The sequence below is a fragment of the Pelobates fuscus genome, chromosome 5, assembly GCF_036172605.1.
Source record: "Pelobates fuscus isolate aPelFus1 chromosome 5, aPelFus1.pri, whole genome shotgun sequence".
NCBI classification, from domain to species: domain Eukaryota; kingdom Metazoa; phylum Chordata; class Amphibia; order Anura; family Pelobatidae; genus Pelobates; species Pelobates fuscus.
In genome coordinates this window covers 318186353-318207219 of record NC_086321.1, presented here as the reverse complement: position 1 = coordinate 318207219, position 20867 = coordinate 318186353, and the positions used below count along the sequence as shown (strand labels likewise).

General features: G+C 40.5%; 1 protein-coding gene across 1 annotated transcript; it reads right to left on the bottom strand.

Moving 5' to 3' along the window:
• Positions 1 to 417: 417 nt before the first annotated feature.
• LOC134612911 (serine protease ami-like) lies at positions 418 to 20087 on the bottom strand. Its single transcript, XM_063457372.1, has 5 exons — positions 19974 to 20087; positions 14676 to 14826; positions 12608 to 12755; positions 11184 to 11441; positions 418 to 703 (listed from the first exon to the last, which is right to left on the bottom strand). The coding sequence occupies exons 1-5, from the start codon at positions 20029 to 20031 to the stop codon at positions 515 to 517; spliced, it is 804 nt and encodes a 267-aa protein (XP_063313442.1). The 5' UTR covers positions 20032 to 20087; the 3' UTR covers positions 418 to 514.
• Between the last annotated feature and the right edge of the window lie 780 nt (positions 20088 to 20867).

The following is a 20867-nucleotide window of genomic DNA, read 5'->3' as shown; positions in this document are numbered from 1 at the left end:
TGGCTAAAAATCATAAATTCTGATGTCACCAATGAGGCGGATCAGGGAAGGGGATAGTGCCGGCGGACTCACACAGCACTGGAAATAAGGTGAGTTTTAACCCCTTCTAAGGGGTGGCAAGCCACCTAAATGGTGGGTTTAACACTATAGTGCTCATTTAATATTGTTGGTAAAGCATTCCAAATAATTTAATATTTTTGGATAAATTCATATTATGAAAAATATTAAATTTTGTAATATTTTTATATATTTTTTAATATATTGATACCAGTACAAAAATGTATTGTATGTACTGCACACTTACATCTGCTTGCCTTAAATAAATGTTATTAAACAACAAATCCAATTTTTTTTTGAAGATGTACAAATGTCTTTGCTTCTCGAAATAAACTGCAGATTGATATACAGGCCCAGATGAACAATTTCAATGAATTTTATTTAGTTAGAATTTGATACATGTCATGGAATCCATAGCCGAGTACTTTTCTCATTATACATGCTCTTGGGATGCCTCTTACAGTTTTATAGGTGAAGTGGTTGTTGTTTGCAGGGCGGCATAATGCATGGTGCTGTTTATCCAATTATTGTAGCGAACAATGCGAGTATAGATGCCTGGCCTCTTGGCATTGCCACACTTGCGAGATCCAAAAGACACGATACCCACAGCCACGTCATTACATATCAGGGGTCCTCCAGAGTCTCCCTGTTAGAAAGGATATATTAAATAAAGAAAAACTTATTAGAAACTGTATTCCAGTATCAGGAAAAAATATTAGCATGCAAACCCAAAAACCAAATCTTCCCTCATCCACCAGTTTCTATCACACACAGGGCCGGTGCTACCATAAGGCAGCACAGGTGGCCGCCTTGGGGTGCACCTGCCCGGGGGGCAATGGATTCTGTTGACCGGCAGGAGCATAGCGCAGCACAGTGCTCCCCTCCTGCCAGTCTCTGTATGTAGCATGGCCGAGCACGGGGAAGGAGTTTGTTTTCCTCTACCCAGCTGATCTGACAGGAATCGCTAGCTGAGAGTGCCAAACTGCTTCCTGGATTGAGGAACATGGAGGCATTGCGGGATTGTGACACATATATGTGGGGTTGGGGCAGCGCCAGACTGGGGATATGAAGCAGCCCTGGAAAAAAAATCTATGCCAGCCATAAGTCATTGTGCTATGTAGGGTGTAATATATACATATACACATATACATACACACATATATATATACACATATACATATACATTTAGTTAATTTTTACTAAGTCCTTGGAGTGGATATTTTCTCTACATTTTTGGCTGACAAGCACCAGGCACATAGGTTTCCAATAGGAGGAGTGCAAGATTATTTTTGTTTATTATACATATACATATATATATATATATATATATATATATATATATATGCAATTGAAATACTGTATATACTAGAGTATAAGCCGACCCGAATATAAGCCGAGGCCCCTAATTTTACCCCAAAAAACTGGGAAAACTTATTGACTCGAGTATAAGACTAGGGTGGGAAATGCAGCAGCTACTGGTAAATTTCTAAATAAAATTAGATCCTAAAAAAATTATATAAATTGAATATTTATTTACAGTGTGTGTATGTAATGAATGCCGTGTGTGTGTATGAGTGCAGTGTGTGTATGAGTGCAGTGTGTGTATGAATGCAGTGTGTGTGTGTATGATAGCAGTGTGTGTGTGTGTGTGTGTGTGTTGCAGAGCCTTGATGGGGGGTGGGCATTTTTTTATTATTATTTAAACATTTTTTTGTTAAATTATTTTTTATTTTATTATTATTTATATTTTTATTAATTTTTTGTCCCCTCTCCCTGCTTGATACATGGCAGGGAGGGGGGCTCTCACTCCCTGGTGGTCCAGTGGCATTGGCAGTTCAGTGGAGGGGGCTGGCAGAGCTCTTACTTACCTCTCCTGCAGCTCCTGTCAGCTCTCTTCTCCTCCGCGCCGGTCCGTGCAGCTCCCTCTGCCAGCTCACACTGTAAGTCTCGTGAGAGCCGCACTATGACCCCGCGGCTCTCGCGAGACTTACACTGGGAGCTGACAGAGGTGCTGACCAGACCGGCGAGGAGGAGGAGGGAGCTGACAGGAGCTGCAGGAGAGGTAAGTAAACTCTCTGCAGCCCCCACAGCCCCCTGTCTGTATTATGGCAATGCAAATTGCCATAATACAGACACTGACTCGAGTATAAGCCGAGTTGGGGTTTTTCAGCACAAAAAATGAGTATATACGGTAGTTGGCTGCACTCTCGGATTTCCTTAAAACGTAACTTTTATTGAAATATTTAAGAGAAGATCAACGTTTCATCCCCTCTTGTGGACTTTCATCAAGATCATGATGAGAGTCCACAAGAGGGACTGAAACGTTGATCTTCTCTTAAATATTTCAATAAAAGTTACGTTTTAAGGAAATCCGAGAGTACAGCCAACTGTTTCAATTGCCTGGATACTGGAGCCCTGGTGATGCACCCGGTCACACAACTTTGAAGCCTGAGTGCAAGGTACAACAGCTTTTATATAATATATATATATATATATATATATATATATATATATATATACAAAAAAATACCGGCACTCCAGGAGTTTTGCAATCTTTCAATATTCTTTATTTTACATAGGACATCAACGTTTCAGCTCCTCATGGAGCTTTCATCAGGACACCAAATCAATTAAAATTAAAAGGCTTATATAGGAGATTTCTTAATTACAGTACTTACGAATCCAGGTGATCCTCATCCGTTCCCGCCGCCGAGCGCGCTCCGATCTCTTCCACGGAAGTATATTCACTTCCGGGTACCGGCCCATGTGACTTGGCCATGCGTACCTCGTTTCTAGACAATTGGAGACTCAAACGTCTCCTTAGTTGTTTCCATACTTACGGGTGCTATAGGACAATTCTCATTAACCCTCCGTTCCGTCTTGTCTGTTTGGGCGCCACCATGGCAACCGGAACGCGGCCAGTCGGACGAAAAGGAGGAGGACCTAAGAAGAAATCATATATAGAGAAAGACGAGACAAAGCATAATTCATTACTCACAAAAGTGTGTTATCAAAAAGAATAAAAAATGTAAACCAACCAATAAAAATTAAGTGTCAAAAATAAAAAATATAAAAAAATGTGAGTGCCATTCTGAAATACTGCTATTTATGTTATGTAGTAAAAGGAGCTGTACCATAGCCCCAATTATAAACCTAGTGGTTTTAGAAATGTGTAGTATGTGTTAAGTAAGTGCCTCGAAAATAAATATTGAGTGTAAATCATCTATCATTAAAATATTGGTTGGTAATTTTGCCCTTAAATATGCATTTATAGTACTGTTGATTTTATCTTTTTAATACATATATTTAGGAACTTTTTGTACTTGTGAATTAAGAAGATTTCGAGAGAGATGTAAATAAAGGGACCATATTTTGGGACAATATGCTTAGGTATACTTTAGAATATATCTGGCATAAATAATTACCAACCAATATTTTAATAGTGTTCTAATCCATTGCACTGATACACTTTAAGTTTACTGCTTATAATTGTATCTGGTCAGTAAACACACAATTTATGACACATATAACGTTCCCACTATCATGTTTTGATTATGCTTGTTCTTTATATACCAATTTACACTAGGTCTTTAGGATATAGTGCCATTGGTTCTTATATTAAGTAAGATGATTTACACTCGATATTTATTTTCGAGGCACTTACTTAACACATACTACACATTTCTAAAACCACTAGGTTTATAATTGGGGCTATGGTACAGCTCCGAAAAGAAGAAGCTGAGTGGAGTACACTAAAGCAGTGCATCCATAATCGGCTTCTAAACCCTGAATGAAAAGTGCTCCGTCAGTGTATGGCAATACAATGCTGTGAGAGGGAGCTAAAGAACGAGCTTATTTACATTAATTACAAAGAATAGTAGAAAAATAATAAATCTTTAATAACCCTCTTAAGGGAAATACAAATAGAGTAAAAAGTAGATGAACTACTATATGAGCAATGCCGAGATAGATATATGAGAGGGAGTAGGGCAATTAAACACTACTGAGACATACTCGCAATATAGACACTGTGTTACAATGTAGCTGTACAGACTCTGTTAGGCAGCTACAAGGTGGATACACTGTGTTACAATGTAGCTGTACAGACTCTGTTAGGCAGCTACAAGGTGGATACAGTATGTATGAGTCATGCCCAGTATAAATTCCGATAACTCCCTGAGTACCACATAGAAGATAGTTAACAGCGTTTAGTGATAGTAAATTGGAGGACTCGTAAAAGAGTCTAGGGGGAACACTGTCATTTAAACTAGCACTATATTTTAAGTACTGACAGTGTTCCTAGTGTAGGTACAGCCAGTGATTTCATAGAGTCCGAGGCACGTATTTAGGTAGAAGGGGAAGATCGAGAGTGGATAGCAGATGATTGGTGCCTATCCACCTCTTGTCACCCTTAAAGATACCAAACAAGGAGTGATATAGCGCTCCGTGGTTCACACTGGACCTATTTAGACCTGTTTAGCAGTCATACTCCGCAATCCACTAAATGCACCCGCAAGTAACAGTGCAAGACCACAGCGGGAGTACGCTTACGTTGAAATGCCCTTGTGGTAACAAGTCATATCAGTGGGTTAAAACGATAGGTGCGAGGCCTGTCTACAGCCCGAGGTAGTGGTGATAGGAGTGAGGTAACCCCTTCAGTCCCAGTACCCAGAGGCTAGGCGTACTATCGGTGTGTTTAACGAGAGTAGGAGGCCTGTCTGTGGCCAGGCCACAGACAGGCCTCCTACTCTCGTTAAACACACCGATAGTACGCCTAGCCTCTGGGTACTGGGACTGAAGGGGTTACCTCACTCCTATCACCACTACCTCGGGCTGTAGACAGGCCTCGCACCTATTGTTTTAACCCACTGATATGACTTGTTACCACAAGGGCATTTCAACGTAAGCGTACTCCCGCTGTGGTCTTGCACTGTTACTTGCGGGTGCATTTAGTGGATTGCGGAGTATGACTGCTAAACAGGTCTAAATAGGTCCAGTGTGAACCACGGAGCGCTATATCACTCCTTGTTTGGTATCTTTAAGGGTGACAAGAGGTGGATAGGCACCAATCATCTGCTATCCACTCTCGATCTTCCCCTTCTACCTAAATACGTGCCTCGGACTCTATGAAATCACTGGCTGTACCTACACTAGGAACACTGTCAGTACTTAAAATATAGTGCTAGTTTAAATGACAGTGTTCCCCCTAGACTCTTTTACGAGTCCTCCAATTTACTATCACTAAACGCTGTTAACTATCTTCTATGTGGTACTCAGGGAGTTATCGGAATTTATACTGGGCATGACTCATACATACTGTATCCACCTTGTAGCTGCCTAACAGAGTCTGTACAGCTACATTGTAACACAGTGTATCCACCTTGTAGCTGCCTAACAGAGTCTGTACAGCTACATTGTAACACAGTGTCTATATTGCGAGTATGTCTCAGTAGTGTTTAATTGCCCTACTCCCTCTCATATATCTATCTCGGCATTGCTCATATAGTAGTTCATCTACTTTTTACTCTATTTGTATTTCCCTTAAGAGGGTTATTAAAGATTTATTATTTTTCTACTATTCTTTGTAATTAATGTAAATAAGCTCGTTCTTTAGCTCCCTCTCACAGCATTGTATTGCCATACACTGACGGAGCACTTTTCATTCAGGGTTTAGAAGCCGATTATGGATGCACTGCTTTAGTGTACTCCACTCAGCTTCTTCTTTTCGTATTTTTCTGGGTTATGCCCTTTACTCCCTTCAACCACCTACAACTCCAGTGGAGTGATCACCTGTGGGTCCTCCACCGCTGTTGTACTATCTATGGTACAGCTCCTTTTACTACATAACATAAATAGCAGTATTTCAGAATGGCACTCACATTTTTTTATATTTTTTATTTTTGACACTTAATAATTTTTATTGGTTGGTTTACATTTTTTATTCTTTTTGATAACACACTTTTGTGAGTAATGAATTATGCTTTGTCTCGTCTTTCTCTATATATGATTTCTTCTTAGGTCCTCCTCCTTTTCGACCGACCGGCCGCGTCCCGGTTGCCATGGTGGCGCCCAAACAGACAAGACGGAACGGATGGTTAATGAGAATTGTCCTATAGCGGCACCCGTAAGTATGGAAACAACTAAGGAGACGTTTGAGTCTCCAGTTGCCTAGAAACGAGGTACGCATGGCCAATCGAATCCCTCTGGCTTAGTCACATGGGCCGGTACCCGGAAGTGAATATACTTCTGTGGAAGCGCTCGGAGCGCGCTCGGCGGCGGGAACGGATGAGGATCACCTGGATTCGTAAGTACTGTAATTAAGAAATCTCCTATATAAGCCTTTTAATTTTAATTGATTTGGTGTCCTGATGAAAGCTCCATGAGGAGCTGAAAAGTTGATGTCCTATGTGAAATAAAGAATATTGAAAGATTGCAAAACTCCTGGAGTGCCGGTATTTTTTGGGATATATGATTACAGCTACCAGAGCACCAGGTACCAAAAGGTTTTTCTCTGGGTTGGAGTGCAGGAATTTGTCTATTTATATATATATATATATATATATATATATATATTTTTTTTTTTTATACATTTCTTCGTCTAATTCAAAATATTAGTTCTTTCAGAGTAATTAAATTATACAGTAAAGCATACGCACATGCAGACACAGACAATCTTACTGATGCACACAAATAGGCTCATTGACAGACAATCTCAATGACACACACAGACAAGGTTACTGGCACACACACAAATTTAGTACAGATAAACTCTGATACACACACAAGCTTACTACAGACAAGCTCATTGACACACACATGCTCCCTACAGAAGAGCTCACTAACACACAGATTCACTACAGGCAAGCTCACTGACACACACACACAGAGGCTCCCTCACTAGCAGATGCGCACACACACACACACACACACACAGATGCTTGCGCGCTCGCTCACTCACTAGCAGATGCATACACACAAAGGCAGACAGTCACTGACACCGAGGCAAACATCCACACATACAGAGACAGGCAGACAGTCACACGCACAGGCAGACAGTCACACGCACAGGCAGACAGTCACACGCACAGGCAGACAGTCACATGCACAGGCAGACAGTCACACACACACGCAGGCAGTCACACACGCAGGCAGTCACACACGCAGGCAGTCACACACGCAGGCAGTCACACACACAGACAGTCACACACACAGACAGTCACACATACAGGCAGTCACACACACAGACAGTCACACACAGGCAGTCACACACAGAGTCACACACAGGCAGACAGTCTCTCACACACAGTCACACACACACACAGAGGCAGACAGTCTCACACACACAAAGTCACACACACAGAGGCAGACAGTCTCACACACACACAGTCACACACACACACAGACACACTGACTTGCTTCTTACCTCCTGCTTGGAGGTCCTGGAGGCTGGTTGTTGGGGAAGCAGGGACTCCTTCCTGCTTCCCATGCTGCAGTCAGCCAGGCCCCCGCCGCACGCTAAGCTCCGCCCCCGCCACAATTTTTTTTTTTAATGATCCCGGACGGCCATGTGTGAGCTGTGCCGGCTGCCTGGCTCCCCCTGCTCCCATGGGGTCCTCTGCGGCTGCACAGCTCGCACATGGCCGGCCGTCAACAGGAGCCTGCTCACTGAATGGGGCTGTCAGCCCAGCCCCAGGTGCTGCGGCCCACCGGGAAATTTCCCGGTATCCCGGTGGGCCAGTTCGGCCCTGGGTTGGGGAATTTGAGACACATGGGGAGGGTTGTAGATTGAGAAACTTGGGATGGGCTGGGAGATTGAGACACACAGGGAGCTGGAGGGTTTAGACACATGGGGAGGCTGGGTTATTGAGACACATGGGGAGGCTGGGTTATTGAGACACATGGGGAGGCTGGGTTATTGAGACACATGGGGAGGCTGGGTTATTGAGACACATGGGGGCATGGGGATTGAGACACATGGGGGCATGGGGATTGAGACACATGGGGGCATGGGGATTGAGACACATGGGGGCATGGGGATTGAGACACATGGGGGCATGGGGATTGAGACACATGGGGGCATGGGGATTGAGACACATGGGGGCATGGGGATTAAGACACATGGGGGCTGGATGAATGAGACACATGGGGTGGAGGAATGAGACACATGGGGGTGGGAGAATGAGACACATGGAGGAATGAGACACATGGGGGGTGGGAGAATAAGACACATGGAGGAATGAGACACATGGGGGTCTGGGAGAATGAAACACATGAAAGGATTGGAGGGCAGGAAATGAGCACATAGAGTGGCTGGGGGGAGGAATTAAGACACTTGGGGGGCGGGGAGAATGAAACTCGTGGAGGAGATGAGATACATGGAGGGGCTGTGGGGACACAAAGGGACAGAGGAGCTGGGGAAAAAGAGACAAGGTGCTGGGTGGAAGAGACACACAAATTGGGCTTGGGGCTTGTCGGAGAGACAACAAGAGGGGCTGGAATACACACACAAAGAGACACAGAGGGGCTGGGGAAGGAGCAAAAGAGACAAATAGATGCTAGGGAGGGGGCAAATGAGACAGCCAGAGGCTGGGGGAGACGCCAAGAGGGGCTGGGGTACACAGAGAGATATAGAGGAGTTGGGGGAAGAAAGAGACACACAAAGAGACTGGAGGAAGAAAGACACATAAAGGGGCTGGTGTAGAAAGAGACACACAAAGGTGCTGGGGGGAAATAAGCGACACACAAAGGATGGGATGCATGAGACACAAAGGGAAAAAATGGGGGATAAGATATACTAAAGGTGAGTGTAAGAAAAAAAGTAGAGGATAAGAAACACAAAATGGGTAAGACATTTGAGAGTGGTGATTAAGGAACACACAGGGGAAGACTCATTTTTGTAGGGAACAGAGAGAAGGCCCCAAAAAATGCATCTACGCTTTTGTAGCCAAACATCCTTGCACCAGCCCTGTACATTACAATATACCAAAGCATTGCAATGTCAAAAAGCAAACAGATAAAGAAATACACAATAGACAGGGATAGTCCCCCACTGAGACTTGCTAATCTAAGAAAGTTCCTCTTGGTTGCTAAAAATTAGTCATGCTCAAAAATTAGTTTAACCCTTCATAAATGACGCATTTCAAGATTTTTTTTTCACATTTTTGTTATTGTTATAGAGTAATATAACATTAAATTACAAGCAACATAACCTTTATAGTCTGCTACAGTGGTTATTGTGCCCTGGCCAGGGATGTGGAATTCCTATTCTTAGTTCTGGGCTGGATTTTTTTTTCCCTTTAGCCCTGCCGTGGGCAAGCAACAGGGCTGATGCAGGAAACTATCAGGGGCAATTACATTGCCTGACTCACATTGATTCATTTGTGTTGTATAGTCATTTTATTTTTTTCAGTAGGGTTTTTTCCCCATGTCTTTTTTTATAGTCAATTTTTTTGTTGTTGTTTTTTTTAAAGAAGAAGATGTCTGATAAGATAACATTTTATTAGGACATGTCTAAGGGATTGGGGAACCGTAGCCACTCCAGCAGATGAGGGTGGGAGGTATTCGAAGCTTGGGCTTGTCACCAGTGGGGTACCTCAGGGATCTGTACTTGGACCCATTCTCTTTAACATTTTTATTAGTGATATTGCAGAAGGTCTAGATGGTAAGGTATATCTTTTTGTTGATGATACTAAGATATGTAACAGGGTTGATGTTCCAGGAGGGAAAAGCCAAATGGCTAATGATTTAGGTAAACTAGAAAAATGGTCAGAGTTGTGGCAACTGACATTTAATGTGGATAAGTGCAAGATAATGCATCTTGGATGTAAAAACCCAAGGGCAGAGTACAGAATATTTGATAGAGTCCTAACCTCAACATCTGTGGAAAGGGATTTAGGGGTGATTATTTCTGATGACTTAAAGGTAGGCAGACAATGTAATAGAGCAGCAGGAAATGCTAGCAGAATGCTTGGTTGTATAGGGAGAGGTATTAGCAGTAGAAAGAGGGAAGTGCTCATGCCATTGTACAGAACACTGGTGACACCTGACTTGGAGTATTGTACGCAGTACTGGAGACCGTATCTTCAGAAGGATATTGATACCTTAGAGAGAGTTCAGAGAAGGGCTACTAAACTGGTTCATGGATTGCAGGATAAAACTTACCAGGAAAGGTTAAAGGATCTTAACATGTATAGCTTGGAGGAAAGACGAAACAGGGGGGATATGATAGAAACATTTAAACACATAAAGGGAATCAACACAGTAAAGGAGGAGACTATATTTAAAAGAAGAAAAACTACCACAACAAGAGGACATAGTCTTAAATTAGAGGGACAAAGGTTTAAAAATAATATCAGGAAGTATTACTTTACTGAGAGGGTAGTGGATGCATGGAATAGCCTTCCAGCTGAAGTGGTAGAGGTTAACACAGTAAAGGAGTTTAAGCATGCGTGGGATAGGCATAAGGCTATCTCAACTATAAGATAAGGCCAGGGACTAATGAAAATTGGGCAGACTAGATGTACAGAACACTGGTGACACCTGACTTGGAGTATTGTACGCAGTACTGGAGACCGTATCTTCAGAAGGATATTGATACCTTAGAGAGAGTTCAGAGAAGGGCTACTAAACTGGTTCATGGATTGCAGGATAAAACTTACCAGGAAAGGTTAAAGGATCTTAACATGTATAGCTTGGAGGAAAGACGAGACAGGGGGGATATGATAGAAACATTTAAATACATAAAGGGAATCAACACAGTAAAGGAGCAGACTATATTTAAAAGAACAAAAACTACCACAACTAGAGGACATAGTCTTAAATTAGAGGGGCAAAGGTTTAAAAATAAATTCAGGAAGTATCACTTTACAGAGAGGGTAATGGACGCATAGAATAGCCTTCCAGCTAAAGTGGTAGAGGTTAACACAGTGAGGTAGTTTAAGCATGCGTGGGATAGACATAAGACTGTCATAGACTTAAGATAAAGCCAGGGACTAATGAAAGTGTTTAGAAAATTGGGCAGACTAGATGGGCCGAATGGTTCTTATCTGCCGTCACATTCTATGTTTGTATGGTTTTTATAATGATATCTACATACTCCAACAACCTGACTTTGCACCATTCCTCACCTCACAAGAGTCTTTGCCCTTTTCTCCAGCACACATCATATTGTCAGTAAGTTCATTATCATAGTAGTCTCGACGATTACATTGGTTTCTGCTGATCACCGTAACTACCACCTCATATAACGTATCTGGTCTCTTGCCAGTAAGCCTTATCTGTCCCCAGCCAGACACTAAACAACGTGTGCCCTCTGGAATATCAACATCTTCTTTCTGGAATGGCATGGGCTTAATGGCATCACTCACATTGACCTTATTTGGGAGCTGGAAATCAAATCAAGAGACATCAGGTAAATTCACATCTCGAAAATTACTCCCAGAAATCTGTCTGTCACTCAACTTTAATGAATCAACCAATATCTCTAGTAAATGAAACCACTATTATAATTAAAAACACCATTAACAATATTGTAATCAATAGTTTTTGAATGCTAAGCTCCGCCACAAATATAATATAATATATTTGGATATATGTATTTTAGCCTGTCACTATATGACACATTTATGGAAATGTATCCAAGTGCTCTGCTCTAATACGTGGTAAAAAAAAATAATTAAAGGCAAAATGGGAATTGGGGGCATGCCTGAAACATGCAGCTCGCAGGAAGGGTGCTGCCGTAGAGACCTAAATATATACATACAAATTATAAGGCTACATAAAATCACCTATCTCAGCAAACAAATATGGGTATTAAGTTTCACCCTATGGCCATATTGTGCTAAGACCAAACACTACTTTACAGTTCCCTCTATTCGTTCATACACTAATTTTAATGTGGGAGAATAAATTACGAAAACTGGGACAATCACCATGGAAACTACCGGTGACTCCCCTCTAACATTTTTGCACTTCTTTTTAGAACAGTAGGTTAAATATGGAGGTTAAATTTGGAGCAACCATACTGTAAGTTGTTTATATGTCTTTCAAGGTTGCATATATACACACAAATACACCCCTGCATGCAAACATTAGCATTATACACAAATACACAAACATCTGTATATGCATACTGCATACAAAAGCACACCTAGATTCAAACACAGGCAATGCTCACAAATATACCCCTGGAAGAAAGGGCACATTGTAGATCCACTCCTTACAAAGAAGTTACAGATCTATCTTTTTGCCACCCCTGCTCTACAGGGGGCACTATTGTTTTTTTGCACAGAGCCCTCTCAACATTAGTTCTGACACAGTTATTTACTAAGGTGAGAATTCAAAGTAAAATCAAGGAGAATATCAAAATTTTGAGTCCAGATTAGCCAAACTGAAAGCATAGCTGACCTCGACAATTTTTCCAGTTCTGATATTTTGACATTCACATAGAATTCTCACTTTTGTAAATAACTTTGTAAGTATAAGTGTTCTGAGCATGTTTATTACCTTAGCCTTGCATGTGTATTAATAATACGTAATGGTCTCTCCTTACCTTTAATAACAGCAGATCATGAGCAATTAAGCTACTGTTGTAAAGCGGGTGAACAAAATACTTCTTGATTTCAAATTCCACTCTGGTTTTGCTGTTTTCTGTTTTCTTCAGAGAGGACTCCCCGAGCATCACATGGAGTGTCTTGTTACTAATGAAAGAAACGTTAAAGTGACAGAAGAGTTAAATAAAACAAAATAGGAAAACTCGATTCGTTTGGAACAAGAGCAAACCCAGAGGGGCCAACACGATATTAATCAAACCCAAGCAAAAGGGAGGATTGGGTCTCCCGGACGTAAAGTCCTATTACAAAGCGGCGATAATAGCCGCAATAGTACCAATGCAAACCCAGACACACAGACCACAATGGACAGACATAGAAGCACACTGGGCGGGACAGAGGAGCCTTGAACTTTCTGTCTGGGTCCCAAGGGCACAGAGACGCTGGGCTGCCACAACCCTCTCCACGACACGTCTCACCTTTCAGGTATGGGACGCAGCGAGGGGCTCGCTGTGCATGGTCGGACCAACATCCCTAGCCACACTGCTACAGAGCGTGGGCATCCAAGTACCAACCTTAGACTATAGATCATGGGTCGAGCGGGGATGCACACGCTTGTACCAGCTCCTCCATGGAAACAAAATTATCCCCTTTCCGGACCTGCATACCAGGCTCAACTTGCCGAGTAAACTACTGTTCCCATACCTCCAACTAAAGTCGTACATATTAGAAAACTGTAAAGCTGACATGGGATCCACACAGCTGACACAATTCGAAAAGCTATGCATAGCCCTTACCCCCCGAGGAAAGAACTCTCTACCACTTACACAGCGTTGATAGATACGCACCCACTAGAGACCAGGTCATACAGGGAAGCATGGCACAAGGAGCTGGGATATACAATCCTGGACGACCAATGGGATAAAGCACATATGGCACAAAGGTAACACAACATGCGCAACGCACTTTGAGTTGATGAGAAAACTTATATACAGATGGTACTACGTACCCGATAGACTTGCCCGCATATATCCAAATGTATCCAATAAATGTTGAAGATGCGAAGAGGGAGTGGGTACAATGTTACATGTCTGGTGGTCTCCAGGACTTCTGGAAAATGGTCACAAAGGAGGTATCAAATGTTACCCAAACAAAGCAGTGTTGTACCCCCGACCACTGTATCTTGTTCATATTACCGAGAGATAAACCTAAACCACTGACCAAACTTACTTTCCAGATCTTAATAGCGGCGAAGACGTTGCTTGTGAGAGCCTGGAAATCAGGTAAAGTCCCGAGCACAAAAGCCTTAAGGGAACAAGTAACCCTTAACTGGGACTATGAACAAATGACGCACTCCTACATAGCCTCTAACTCCAACACCATCAAAGCCAAATCCATATGGGATAATTATACACGTAAAGCTACTATCGAGGGAAGACAAGGAGCGGGGGGGGGGAGGGGGGGGCCTCTCCCCTCCCCTAAGATAACATAAGATACCAAGGTACGCAGCCAAGAAGTGTACCAACAGAAACACACATGAGCCAACAAAGCATTGATAGAATCATTGAGGAGACTAGTGCTATATGCGTCCCCTTCCTACTCATTCCCCATCCTCTTTTCTTTTCTGTACCCTGCCCAATTGTCAACCCAGGACGTTAAACCTCAACCACGACTGGTTGAAGAAGAGAAAATGTTTAGTTTCTTGATAGAACGGAACAGATGGTAGATACACCCAAAACAGACCCAGAAGAACTAACCAGATACTGGGAGTGTATCTCTATATTATCTGCATTATCTTTCTGTTATTTTTATGTTACCATGTTGACGTGATAGTTTCTTGACAAACAATGCATCGATTACTTGATTGACAATCACCCCCTGAAACCCCTCTTTCCTTTCTGTACCCCAAAACCTTAATAAAAATTGTCAAATTGAAAAAAAAAAATAGGAAAACTCTGGATGCTCACCCAAGTTCATTGGTAAATCAATATTTGTCAATTTTGACTATCACTAAATATACATTTTAGAATGGTCTTGGTAAATGTTTGTTGAAGAAATAGATGTATTTACCCAGAGGGCATGCAGTGAGCTGCACTGAGTATCCACTCGTCAGAGATCAACAGCCCACCACAAAAGTGAACTCCATCAAGTTGCAGTGACACCATGTATGGCCTGCCAGCAGACTCCTTTCCGCCCAGTATCCGTCCTCGAGGATAACATTCTGGAACAAAAAGACAGAAACAGTAGTTGTACATACTTACAAACATCCCAAGTGTCCCTAATTAGGAGGAGCAGTCCCTATTTTGGACACAAATTCCTCTGTCCCTCTAATTTTCTTCTAATATCCCTCTTTTCTAGGATCTCGATAGTATTGGTTTGTCTCAGTGTATAACAGAGCTTCACAGCAATAATACTCACAGTAATATATCTTTAACCCCTTAAGGACACATGACATGTGTGACATGTCATGATTCCTTTTTATTCCAGAAGTTTGGTCCTTAAGGGGTTAAACTACAATATATGTGTTTAGAAATCAGTCTGTGCAAATAAGATCCATTGTTCTTGTTCTAAATTCCATTTTAATTGTATAAATTGTTATTAGTAAATCACTTCAGCCCTTCCCCTTGACCAAACCCCTACTCACACTCCTAAAACTAAAGTTTACCTCTTTGTCCATTTGAAATGTTGGGACTTATGAATGCAAATACAGAAAAAAACTATTTATGGACACATTTCACAGATAAATGTAGATTAGCAGGAAATTAAAGGAGCACTATAGGGTCAGGAACACAAACATGTATTCCTGACCCTATAGGGTTAAAACCACCATCGAGCCCCCTCAGCATCTCCTCATAGAGATTAATTGAATCAATGAACCTCTATGAGGAAAGTTCAGTGTCTGCATGCAGAGCATGGAGACACTGAATGTTTGGATGCATTTTAGGCAGCCATGACCCAGGAAGGATCTCTAACAGCCAAATAAGGAGTGGCCAGTGAAGTTATCACTAGGCTGTAATGTAAACACTGCATTTTCTCTGAAAAGACAGTGCTTACAGCAAAAAGTCTGAAGGTAATGATTCTACTCAGCAGAACAAATTCAATAAGCTGTAGTTGTTCTGGTGACTATAGTGTCCCTTTAAGTATTTCATTAGATGGGTAATCAATGTAATGTAGCCATAGTTACATATTAACCAGCAACCTCTCTCTGACATTCTGTAAGTATTATACTAGCTTACAAGACTCCTTGACATGTGGGAGAGTGTATTATTTTCACACAATGCCAGATCTACCCATGCTTGCTTTCCAAGGTTTATAATCCATTACCATGTTTACTCACTCAATAACCTGAAGAAATGTTAATGCCAGGTAAATACTCAGGAGTCTGTGATGTTATAATCCAATAAACACAAGGACAAAACTAGAGAGGTGTCCTGGACACTGAGAAGAAGATAAAAGCCCTGGATTTTATTTAGATTTTTAGGTTTACCTTATATTTAATATTATAGTGGCCATAGCGCGACATAAAGGACTAAATGAAAGGGTTAATGCTGTCTTGGACTCAATTCCCTCAATTCTGTATCTCTCGGTCACCACATCAATTGACGGGAGAAACTTGTTTAGCAAATAACAGACAGACACGAAAAGGTGCTTGACAAGTTCTCTCAAATGCTTTACTGTGAATCGGGCATTTATACAATTTTATTTACATGTGTCATGGAATATGCCATTCAGAATATAAGATTGATTACTTCCTTAAATATCACATGTTATTCTGGCAATGTAAAGATAAGACTTTCTTGAATATGTCTGGATCCTGGGCAAGACATCCTGAGTATTTAGCATTGTCTTACATCCTATAGAATTGTATACTAAGCATATTATCACCTTGTCATACATCCTATAAGGAAAAATGTTCTTGTCCAAGTCTTGCCACAGTCAGCATATCTATGACGTACATTAAATTTAGCATACAAAGCAAAAAGTAGTTTAACTGTTTCATATCCCTTCAGTCAGCAATATTGATCATACATCTTATAAAATGATATAAGAGAAATTAACTATCTAATATTCTTTCACTAAACATGCAACAGATTTAAGGAGATCACTTATATTTGAGATTAGTATATATTACTTTTGTTTTGTTTTCAGAATATTGATAAGTTGCAAATGTAAAATATCAATATTTTTAAATTGAGTCTCTATTGCAGATGTTGACTTGATATTGAGTAGGCAACATTTGCAGTAACATGGATATGGGAGAAGTAAATAGCTTTATATATATATATATATATATATATATATATATATACACACATTCCAAGTTATTTCTTTCTATTGTTTCTGGATACATTCCAAGTTACCCTGTTTAGAAGGGGCAGTCACTATTTTGAGCCAAATCCCTCTATCCCTCTTTTCTATTCGAATGCTACCCTTTTTCTCGGAGCTCCATATTGTTTTTGTGTCTGAGTGTATATCAGAGCCTTGCAGCAATAATACTCATAGTAATGTGTCTTTAAAGTTTAAACTACAATAAATGTGTTTAGAAAGCAGTCTGTGTCTAAATAAGATGCATTGTTCCTGTCCTAAATTACATTTTAGTTTTAAAAATTGTTATCAGAAAGTCACTTACAATAACTCGGAGCAGCCCTAGCACCGGTCACACCACCACTCACACCCGTGAAATTAAAGTTTCCATATTTGCCAATCCTTCTGCAATGTTGGGTGGTATGTATTTAACACAGAAAAAGCTAAACGGTTTACTTTACCTAGTTTAGGCAATCGGCCATACTAAGGCCATACACATTAGTGTTGCTTACTTGGATTTCGATAAATAGACTTTGCACAAAATCAGAAATAGAAATTGACAGGTCTTCTTAATAGTACCAAGTACATATATTTCGCACATGCTGTTCTAGGAGAACGGTTAATCTAACAAGATAAAATGGAAACAGGAAACAGGAGGTTTTTTTTTTTATCAGTATTGCATAAATGTTTAATGTACAAGAACAGTTAAATCCAACATGTTGATACCATACTTCGCAATCATCTCTTATTTTATCAGACAGACTCTATTTAGAACTATTAAGCTGTTAAGATTTCAAAAGAGATAATCAGGAATCAGAGAAGCCCTGGTACAGTGGTGGAACCAAAGCAGAGTGTAAGAATGTTTTTTGGGGGGGCCCCATATTTCAATGATGGAAAAAAAGGTAGATCCCCATCTGTCATACAATTCCCACAGTGCTTTGCATGCATGTTTTTGTATGGAGTACGCAGGGGTGTTTGTGTAGTATTGTGTTGTGTGTTTTTATGTACTGTTGCCATTTAAACGCATTAGTATACTTGTGTGTCTGTATATAGTGTTGATGTTTACATGCAGGGTTGCATTTGTGGGTAGTGTTGGAGTTTGAATGCTCAGATGTATACACATAGATATACACATAGATATACACTGCCCACTACACACTGATACACATACACACATACACAGACACACATCTGAATACACAGACACATAGATACAAACACTAACACACATACAGATAAACAGACACACACTGACTCACATGCACAGACACACACAAACACATATGCAGATACACAGACACACATATACACAATGAGACAGATACAGATACAGATAAATTAACACATACACCAACATACATTCCAATACACATACACACAGATACACACAATGACACTAAATAAATACAAACACTGACACACATACAGGTGCAAAGACACACAGATACACAGGGGCACGTTGAGACACAGATGCACATACATACACACACAGACAGATACACATACACACACATAAAAATACTGTGACACACATGCAGACACACATTCAAAATGTACACAGTTTAAGCCACCCTCCTTTTGGGTGCTGGAGGGTGGCTTCCCTGTCAGGTGGCTGAGGCTGTTGGGAGTTAGAGGTTCTTGCACCCAGTGACCCTCCTCACCCTCCCGCTCGGCTCTGTGTTATCTGGAAGGAAGTGATCTGCTCTCACTTCCTTCCAGTGCTGGCGAGATTACCCCTGAAAAAACTTTGCCTTTGGGTGGCCCTAAGTGCATGGGTCACCCAATTGGACCACTTGAACGTGCAAATCTCGGTTAGCCGATCAGCTACACCAGCAGTAGTTCTGCCGTTGCCCGGATAGTATAAACATTGTATCATAGACTTTTGCAGTTGCAGGGCTCAGATGTCTAAACTGGTTCCATTTAACCCGTTAAGGACACATGACATGTGTGACATGTCATGATTCCCTTTTATTCCAGAAATTTGGTCCTTAAGGGGGTAAAAGGATCCCTCTAGTTAACCATCTCATTATAATGGTCTGGGTGCTGTGGTCCTGTCATTTTATCCTGCAATGTAAAACATTGCAGTTTTCCCACCTTGAGAGATATTAGTACATGCATTTTATATAAAAAATATTGGTGCATATATTCTAAGCACAATTTTATTTATAATTTGTTATTTTCATGATATATACATAGCTATTAATAACATGCATGTGTCCATAATACACTCATAAATTACATATATAAATATATGTATTGCTCAGCTTTGTGGAATATTTAGGTGTTTTTTTTTTAAATAAAGGATACTACTAAAAAGAACTTGCAGAAATTACAAATAAGAATCCACAAGATTTAAATTATTTACCTAGCAAATCAGGAATTGTTGAGAATTGGCAAAGGATTACAATGTTAGGACAAAATAGCTGAAGTGGAAAAATTCTCCAACTTTAATTTTTAAAATCGACAACATTAAAGTCTGACCCAATATTTGCAATGTCTTGTCTATTCTCAATAATTTCTGGTTTAGTGAATATGGTTTGGAATCTTATTGAATATTTGATATACTCACAAAAGGATATAAGGATAAGTGTTACCAAACAAATAGAGGTAATGTGGTACATGATCAATCAACAAATCAGAAAATAATGACACTTTAACAAAACTTCTAAATCAATGTATTATTTAAATGTAATCACTAGGATACCCTTTACAAACCCATTTTGTTTAATATTGTAGTAAATATCCATGAAGGTTGTCTGTATATCTAGAAATGTTTTGGAAAATAATTATTGAAGGGACAACATTAATGTTACTACTGCCTGTCTTTAAGTCACTTCCTTAAATAAAGCTTCCGATGTCCATACTGCCAATCCAAATTTCACAATTGGAACTGGAAAAATATTTTCACTTTGGTTATGTAGACCCAAAAATTTCAGGAACGCCACAGTTCCTGCTTTACAGATTAAACCCCATATGGCATTTCAGGCTCATAGATAACCTGGAATTGTAATGTGATGTGATGTGGTAGAGCATTCAATATTGAGCTCTCCTGGGGACACTTACCTGTAATTGTGATACTCAGCACCACCAACAAAGCAGCCAAAGCTGTATAGATAGACATGTTTCTGGAACTCCGTCGTAAACAGTATGTAGTGTTGTGGAACCTTATCCTATAATATAGGGCTGGAGCAACACCCCCACCAAACAGACTTTTAATCCAAAGGATAAACAGGAAGAATGAAAACAATGGGGGGTTAAGTGCTGAGGTGGGTGAGATGAAACCAGCACAGTTCAATTTAAGGGCAGTAATAAATATCACATGGCAGGTAAAATAATGTGGAGTGTTCAAGAATTTTATAGTGGATATAAAATATATATATATTATTATTATTATTATTATGAGAATTCTTATGTGCATGTATAGAGTATGAAAAGTCATTTTTTTCCACTTTGCGTATGTGGCTCTGACATTTCTCATCCTCTCTACTAAAAACTGTAAATGTTAATAGTACATAACCCGCTGCTACCAAACAATGATTCTGCCTTGAGTGTGTATATTCATTAACATTTGCAATTATACAATAAAGTGAGGATCTGCATTTTGATTAAGCGGTAACAGTATATATAAATACAATTTGATATTGCATTATGCTGGCAGACATTGGTAATCAAATGAGGTAGTGAGGTTCAAGGTTCAAACACAAACACTACACTTAAGTATACCTCAATATTCCAATGGTAGTAGTACATACAGACATACCCTTACATGCACACATATACTCTTTACAAAGACATGCTTACATTCAAACACACAAACACTGCTCACAAACACAACCCTGCAAGGATGGGCACACGGTAGATCCCCATCTGGTGTAGCAACTTTGGAGTTGTACGTCAAATAGGGATCTAACTTTTAAACACTCTTCTCTACATTAATTCCACCAATGATCCAGACAC